The 8,638-nt window shown below is 52.2% G+C and overlaps 1 protein-coding gene across 5 annotated transcripts in view; it reads right to left on the bottom strand.

Moving 5' to 3' along the window:
• Nucleotides 1-5,566: 5,566 nt before the first annotated feature.
• CHRDL2 (chordin-like 2) overlaps nt 5,567-8,638 on the bottom strand; it is a 35,963-nt gene continuing 32,891 nt past the window's right edge. For all 5 annotated transcript variants that reach the window (XM_011996170.1, XM_011996171.1, XM_011996173.1 and 2 more), the window contains 2 exons: nt 6,336-6,428; nt 5,567-5,725 (listed from right to left, as the gene is read on the bottom strand). In XM_011996170.1, the coding sequence (XP_011851560.1) occupies nt 5,635-5,725; nt 6,336-6,428 (184 nt within the window). In that variant the 3' untranslated portion in view covers nt 5,567-5,634. The remainder of the gene's footprint in view (nt 5,726-6,335; nt 6,429-8,638) is intronic.

The following is an 8,638-nucleotide window of genomic DNA, read 5'->3' as shown; positions in this document are numbered from 1 at the left end:
CCACCTACTCCCTTATTTTGGGGCACTGCTCTTCCCCTACTCCAATCATGTGATGCTAATACCTCATCCCTGACCACCCAAGACTGGCTGTATGTCACCCAATATGGACCAGTCAGAGTTCCTCCCCAAAGTATTTCTATTGGAATGGGAAGGGAAGTTCCTTTGTACCCGATCTGGTTGGAAGCTCTTAGGATGTTCAACAGTGTGTAGTGTGTTGTCTTCTTCTTGAAAGAGTTGGTTGGAAAGAAGGTATGGCTATTCAGGATCTACAGAGTTGAGAATGGAGAAGGAATGTTCTGATGGTGTCAGAGTCCATGATTCAGGTCTTGCTGGAGCCCAGATCCATCCCAACTCGGTCAGATGGTGCAGCAGGACCCTTGGGTATTTCTGGGAGATAAACCCAAGGGTTGGACTGAAAAGGCAGCAGGAGTCAAATCATGAAGGGGTTGGGGGGAGCTTTGGTGTCATCCTGAGGACAAAGGAAAGTCATTTAGGGAGCAGCTTAATAAGGGAGAGGCATGGTCAGATTTGTGTTTTTGAAAGACCATTCTGATAGGCAAGACTTACTGGGAAGGGGCAGCGGTGGGAGAGGAAAGGCTGGTGGCAGGGGAGCTGGTGAGAAGGCTGATCTCATCCTTGGCCCAGTTGTAACCCGGCAGGAGAGGCTCGAACTTTGGAGTGAGACCCTGTGAGTTCCAATCACAGCCCCACATCCCAGTTGCTATTTGACTTTGGGCAAGTATGTGAGCCCTGATGTGTGCTGGAGGAAGAAAAAGGTGGGATTGGTGAGAGAAATCAAATTTCATGTGGTCATTAAATCAGTCTTGAGCTGGGTACCAGAGATCCAGGTTCTAATTCTAGAAAGTCTGAGAAAACACCATATACATAGAAACCCATGCCAACCCACCCCCTTTCCAACCTCAGCCAGCTTCCTACAGCGGTTCCTGCTCATCTTCCATGAACTGACTCTGATGGAGGACGTGGCAGGCAGGGGGTGTCTTCCAGGGACCAGGGTGAGGGGAAGCAGGGTGGCTGAGCCAGCCCTAGAGAGAGATGCCATTGTGCCCAGCGGGGCCCCAGGCCATCCCTCACCCCCAGGCTAGCCCTAAACCACAGGCCACGTCCTGTTTCTCAGAAATACTGCCATTTCCCAGAGCCCAGCATTTGTGGGGGGACAAAGGGAGGTGACATGACAGCTGCCAGGGGAGGAGGAAACATCCCCAGGAAACCTGGAGGCCAGGCCTGGCATTGTGAAGGATGATCACATTTCAGGGCCAGAAAGCTACCTGGGAAGGTTGAGTGGAATGAGGGCTCTGAGCCCAGGTCTGTGGTGCCTGCCCCTGCCCAGGACCCGGCCCCCTCCTGTGCTCTGGGACCCATGAGGATACAGAATCCTATCACATAAAGGTAGAGAGTGGAAAGGTAGATGACAGAGACTGGGAAGGGTGCAGGGAGCGGGAGGATGAAGAATACTGGGCTGAAGGTACAGACATGCAGTAAGACAGAAGGATTCCATTCAGTGATTGATAGCACGGTAAGTTGACTGTACTTAACAATAATATATTCAGGTGATGGACACCCTAAATACCTTGATTTGATCACTGCACATTATATACACATTATATACATGCAGCAAAATTTCTCATGTACCCCATAAAGTTGCACAAAAAAAAATTTAAAAAAATAAAATTAAGACTTTAGGATATAGAATCGTAGACCTCAGTTGGAATCCAATTGTCCATTTGTTATTGTGACCTTGGTGAGTGACCTTCTCTCCCTGGAGGCTTAGTTCCCTTGTCTCATATGGTTAACAAGCCCCACCTCACTGGGCTGTGCTAGGGATCAGATGGGACAGTGGATTTGAATGTGCTTTGTTAACCAATGGCCAGGAGGGCTATCACTACCTCAGCGGGAGCTCTGGCTGTGCCCAGCGGTGCCACCGATGGGACAGTGGATCCCATGGGACTCCCTGCTGGAGCGTTGGGGAGCCCCATGGTGGGGCATGGCTGGTCAGATCTGGGAGCCCTCCACTCCCCTTTCATCACACTCACAAGGAGATGAGTAGGGTTAAACAGCAGGTTAGAGGTCAATGAAGAATGGATTTTAACCCGTCCCTAAATCTTGCCTTCATCCATCCTCACTCCTATTTCTCCTAATCTTCCCTCTCCTGGGGCATCTCCTCATCACAGACTTGCTCCCAGCCAGAAAGCTGTCTTCTTCAAGCCCATGTGCACAGTCAGCCATGGGCCTGCCTCTCTTCTTTATTGCCAGCTTTCTTAAAATGCTTGTTTCCTCACTTCCCAGAAACCATCTCAGCACCTAAAACCCAGCTCCCACCTCTCAGCTGTCCTGACTTTGCTCCCTGCTGTGGCCATTGGAGTCTCCTTGTCTCCATGAAGGTCTCTTTGCCGGCCTTACTCCTGGTCCTCTCAGCACCCTACTCCCCTACCTGTTCCGTCTGCCATGCTGACCCTTTGCTGATGCTCTGGGGTCTGTCATGCTCCCACTCTGTTTACTCCATCATCTCTCCCAGACCAGTGTCACCCCCTCTCCCAGCTTTAGTTACCATCTACAGGCCAACAGCTCCCAACTCCCCACCTCTAGCCCAGTTTTCTCTCCAGACCTATTAAACCCAGAGGGCTGTGGATACCTCCTGAGACTCAGCGTGTACTCAGCTGAAACTTCTGGCTTCTCCTCCCAGAAAGTATCACCAAGTGAGACACCAGGTACACACTTGCTCCTCGCTCTCCCTCAATCCCAAATCTCGCCAGTCATCCACTGTGCCTTGCCCATGACTTCTCTCCTACCCAGGCCAGAGTCATCCTCACATGGATCCCACAGCAGCCACCTCCTACCTGGCCTCAGCCTCACTCTGCCAGGCCCTTCTTTACCTGGCCAGTAGAACCAGTGTTCTCAACCACAAATCTGACCAAAGTATTGAAACTCTCCTGGGACTACCTGCTAGCCTTCAGGATGCAGTCAGAGCTCTTCAGCTAGCTGTGCAGCCTCACCTCCCTTTGCACGTTGCCTCAAATTATCATCCAGTGACAGTGAGCTATTTGTGGTTCTGCTGTAACTTGCTATTTTTCACCTTCTACCAAGTTTTCTCTTCCTGTGCCATCACCCACCCTCCTCTCTCTCTCTCCTTTTTTTCTATCTCCTGCTCACCTTCCGAGCCTGCTTGAGTGTCCTCAGTCTGGGTTGGGGCTGTGCCCCTTTGGTCCCTGCCCTTAGCACTCACAACACTCAGGGGCTCGGATGCCACTCCCTCCTCTATCTCCTCCTCCATCTCCTCCCCCAGACTTGAGGCTCCAAAACACAGGAAGGGCAATTAGCTCCCTACACTGCGTTGGTGCTCTAGCATAAAGCCCACCCAAGAGCAGCGCAGAAGATGTTTTATGAATGAATCCATGAAAGAGAAGACAACATGGCAGAGCTGCCTAAAGACTCACATGGTGAGCCCCTGTTTACACACTCAGAAAGGTCTGGACCAAAGTCAGGAGAGGGCAATGTGCTGAATGTGTTCCCCCGGTGGAAAGGCGAACCTCATAGGCATCCCATAAGCCCGTCAGAGAAACCAGGAAGGCAGTTTGGTCTGTAGCATCAGGAAAAGTGTACAGCGAAGTCCACTCCTGTCTAGAGACCCTGGAACTGCCTTTGATGACAGAGCCCTGCCTCCAAACCCCATTTTCCAGGAAAGGAGGAGCGGGTTCAGGGCACAGATGTGTCAGGGAAGGTATCACTGAAGACATCTGAGCTAGGCTGAAGGATGACCAGAGTTTATCCTGTGAATGGTTAAGCTTTCAGATTCCTGCACTTTAAATGAGGCAAGCTCAGAACCCATCTCCAAAGCTCCAAGAGAACCCTCTGTGTGAGCAAGCCAGGCCAAAATTGTGAGTCGTCGAGGAGGGACAGGTAGAGGCTGTGAGGGGAGAAGGTGAATGTCTTCTGACTCAGGGGATGTTGGGAGGTTCCAGCCTGAAACCCCAAACTTTCAAACCCAGACCCTGGGAGCTGGCAGAGGAGTTAGGGGAGGGAGACACTCATCCCTGCTCAATAAGACTTCCCAAACCTTAGCCGACTTCCCAAACCTTAGTAACCCTAGATTCAAGATTAGGGCTATGGAGGCCAGCTTAGTGGCTCGTGCCTGTAATCTCAGTACTTCGGGAGGCTGAGGCAGAAGGATTGCTTGAGTCCATTAGTTCTAAACCAGCCTGGGCAACATAGCAAGACCCCATCTCTTAAAAAAAAAAAAAAAAAAGACCAAGGCTATGGAGACAATGACACCAAGCCCTCTCAGTGGCTGCACAAGTCCAGTCAACAGACTACTCTCCACCATTGCTCTGGAGCTTTGATCAGGCTTGGGTGGGGAGGGGATGGAGAAGCCATGGTTGTGAGAGGGTCGAGACCAGCTATCCTGAGAAGAGAACTCTGCCTGGGGCCGGAAGACCTGAGTTCTAGCCCTGGCTTCAGTACAGCACTGTGAGGCTTTGGGGAAGACATGCGGTGGTCCCGAGCCCGTCTCCTCCTCTCTAAAATGTGGGTAGTGCCTACACCATTCACCTTTAGTGAAATCATGGGCATTAAAACATCTTTGAAATTATAAGGATTTGTACACGTCAGCAGGATAAATAATTGATGGTGTCTTTATTTTATTATTAATATTTTTAGAGATGGAGTCTTGCTCTGTTGCCCAGGCTGGAATACAGTGGCATGATCTTGGCTCACTGCAACCTCTGCCTCCTGGGTTCAAGCAATCCTCGTGCCTCAACTTCCCAAGTAGCAGGGATTACAGGCGTGCACCACCACGCCTGGCTAATTTTTGTATTTTTAGTAGAAATGGGGTTTCACCATGTTGGCCAGGCTGTTCTCGAACTCCTGGCCTCAGATGATCCACCTGCCTCGGCCTCCGAAAGTGCTGGGATTGTAGGCATGAGCCACCGCACCTGGCCCTAATGGTGTCTTTAATTGTAACTGTTGGGCCTTCTCAGAGCATGGTGCCAGTTGGCAATCTGACCGCTCAGTCTTGGAAATCCTCTGAGGTGAGGCTATCTGGGCTTGTGACACTGGCCACACTGTGGAACTGGGGAAGGAGTGCTAGCCTGGAGCGAGAGATCTGGCTTCCAACTCCAGATCTGCTACTAAGCAGCTCTGCGGCTTCGGGCAAATGACTGCCCGCTGCTCCTCCCTAAAGGGGTTTCCTCGTTGTAGGGTGTGAAGAGAGTAGTGAGGATCCCAGGAATATTTGCTGGGAAAGTGCTTTAAGGCTCAATTAGCGCCCTCCCCTGGCTAATTAGAGTCATTCCTCTTTCTGAGGCTCAGTGTCAAAGAGCTGTGGGAGGGGGGCTGCCCAGAAAAGCAGGAGGCGCTGCAGGTGGGGGGCCTGGGTGAGGAGGCTGGGGAAGCTAGCCCTGGCTCCGGTGACAACTCACTGTGAGGACCGGGACCATTCTCTGTCCCTTCTGGATCTCGGTTTCCATCCCTGTAAAATGGGGATAACCAGGCCTGCCTTGCGGAGTTGCTGGGAGAGCATGCAGGAGACTGGATATGAACCCAGAAGGCAGGGTTGAGGGTAATGCAACTTCTTATTTATTAATATATAATAACAATTATAAAACTCATATCTGCAACTGTTTAGGTCTCTGTTATAATGTCTTGGTCACTTTGTCTGGACTGGCCGTGACCTTCAGCTCCGGGGTCTGGGCTAGGAAGACGTTCCAGTGACCTGCATGGAGGAGGGCAGAAAAGAGAAGGGCGCATATGCTGCACATGCACAACAGAGGCAGGGGCTGGGGGCTGGAAAAGCCTTGGGCCAGAAGGAACTGCAAGGGCCAGGGTTTGGAGCCCACAGGGAGCCTGGAGGTAAGTGTCCCATCACACGGCTGGGGCACATGACTCAGCTTTCAAACAACCTTGGGGGCCAGAGCTGGTTTCCTGACACCTGTTGGTAATACTCCCTTCTGTGACCTCCCCTCCCCGACCCGAAGCCCCACCTGGGTCCATCTTCCTAAGAGTAAAGTATAGAAGGAAAGTGGGAAATGTTCCAGTAGAGAGGGAGTGGGCAGCACACAGGTTTGGGGGCTCAGACCTCCCCACCCCACAGCCCTGTCTCTCTCCACCCCCCAAGATCAAATCCAGCCAGCTCTGCTTCACCTTCCCGCTCTGGAGTTGGGAAATCTCTGGCGCAGACACCCACTGGATTCCTGTGCTGGGAATTGACGTCTGTGGCTGACAGCCCCTCCTCCCAGCACCAGCAGCCTGGGAACTCCCCGAGCGGCTCTGGCCTGTGTCCTTGCCTTCTTCTCCAGGCCCCATTCCTCAGCCCAAGCTCCTACCTTCGTGGGGGCCAGTGAGCAGCCGGAAGTGCTGTGCCTCTTTCTGGAAGTCTTGCTTCCTGACTTTCTTGATCTGAGTCAAGTGGAAGATCCCTGAGGGCAGAGACAAGGACGTGAGCAGGAAAGGCAAAAACTTACAGTCAGTGAAAAGTGAAACAGGGTGACTTAGCACAGAACGGACTTAGTCACTCCCTCCCCCACCCCTATTCTGATCAGACACAAAATCCTGCTGATGACATTTCCTCAATATGTTGAATCCATTCTCCTACCTCGCTGCCACTATCCTCACTCAGGCCCCTGTTGTCTTGTCTGGGTCACTATACTAGAGTCCTAACCCCTTTCACTCCCCCTCTAATCTGCAGTCCTAGCTGTGGTCATTAGAACATGTATACATCACCCTGTCATTCCCATCCCCTGACGTCCTGTCGCCTCCACGGCGAAGCCTGTGTTCTTCCATCTGTTCTCTCTGCCGACCCTGCTCCTGTCACCTGCACCATCCTGCTCTCACAACACCCACCTGTCCCCAGTGCAGGGAGGGAGGGAGGGGGAAGGCAGGAAGGAGAGAAGGAAGAAAGGAAAGAGAAGGAAGGAAAAAGGAAAGGAGGGCAGGAAGGGAGGAAGGAAGGTTGGCTGGCTCATGTGGACTGGTCACACTTTTCTCAGGGCATAGAACATATGATAAAAATCAATAGGTGTGGTTATTCAGATACCAAAGAATGAGCAAGTGGCAGAGTAATAGTGGCTTGCCTGTGCCCTAGCCCTAACCAAATACTTGACGTCCCCTGAGGAGGCAAGCCTTTCCAAATGCCATTCCCTCTCCTGGAATACCTTCTACTATTGCCTTGTATTTCTACTTCTTTTTTTTTTTTTTTAGATGGAGTTTTTGCTCTTGTTGCCCAGGCTGGAGTACAATGGCGTGATCTCGGCTCACTGCAACCTCTGCCTCCTGGGTTCAAGCGATCCTCCTGCCTCAGCCTCCTGAGTAGCTTGGATTACAGGTGCCCACCACCACGCCTGGCTAACTCTGTGTGTGTGTGTGTGTGTGTGTCTGTATTTTTAGTAGAGACTGGGTTTTCACATGTTAGCCAGGCTGGTCTCGAACTCTGACCTCAAATGATCCACCCGCCTTGGCCTCCCAAAGCACAAGCTGGGATTACAGGCGTGAGCCACTGTACCTGGCCACTACTTCTACTATTGGCACCAAATGAACTCCTACCTGTGCTACAAGCCTTACCTGGGAAGGCTTCCCTAATCCACCCGAGGCAATTCCTCCTTGGGGCACCCACAGCACCTGGCTTCCATCTGTGATTGTGCCTGTTTCTAATGTGCTCTCACTGTGCCTACTCCTGCTTCCTTTACCAGACTGGGGACTCCCAGAGGGCTCTCCTCTCTGGGTCTCTTGAGCCTGGCCCACATTAGGCATGTAGAATGAATGAATCCCTGGATGGATGGATGGATGGATGGATGGATGGATGGATGGATGGATGGTTGGTTGGACAGATGAACAAGTACACACACATACACACACACACACACACACCACACCCAGTCTAGGCCAGGCCTCAAGGGGGAATGAGGTATTAGCTGGATCCCCTGATGTTTGCATCTCATGGGGAGCTGGCCACTGGCACCACACATGGCTCTGAGGCCCTGAGCACATGGGCTGTGAGGCTGCACCAGCTGTTACCCACCAAGGTCTCTGGCCAGAAAGAACAGATGCAACCAGCAAGGCCTCTGCTAGGCCAACACCGCCTTTAAGAAGACCAAGAACTGGCCCTGCTTTATGGGAATCAGCGTGGGATTCCTGCCAAGGGGAACAGAAAACCCTGATCCTGGGACTGAGTTCCAGGAATCAGGAAATGTCCAGCACTGTCCATGGACCCCCCAGCCCAGATGCCAAGGACCAGGATATGGAAGAAACTCCAAAGGCCCAGGGACTATATCATAGCGGCAGGCAACAAGCATGAGATGAGATGGGGAGAGATGAGATGGGGCTGGGTCCTTTGGCACAAGCCTGCCACTGCATGCTCCCAAGTTACAGAAAAATTGGAGAGAAGGTGGCAGGGATGAGGGTGGGTTCCCACACTGTGGTCTGTAAAACATAATTGAAAGGACTGGGTCTCTGGCCTGGAATCAAGAGCTAGCCTGAGGGTCATGGTTGTGCCTCTTGCCCTTTGAAGGGCTGTGGCAGGTCTGAGGGCAGGTGGGCTCTGTGGATCCTCAATGCAGAGCAGGGGCCAATGGGCGGGTCCAGGGACACAGGATAGGCTCAGCTCAGTGTGAAGTCAGATGCCCTTTGGGCT

This window comes from Mandrillus leucophaeus, unplaced genomic scaffold (genome assembly GCF_000951045.1).
Source record: "Mandrillus leucophaeus isolate KB7577 unplaced genomic scaffold, Mleu.le_1.0 Scaffold504, whole genome shotgun sequence".
Taxonomy (NCBI): Eukaryota; Metazoa; Chordata; class Mammalia; order Primates; family Cercopithecidae; genus Mandrillus; species Mandrillus leucophaeus.
The sequence above is the reverse complement of the archived record's forward strand: the minus strand, read 5'-3'. Positions and strand labels throughout refer to the sequence as shown.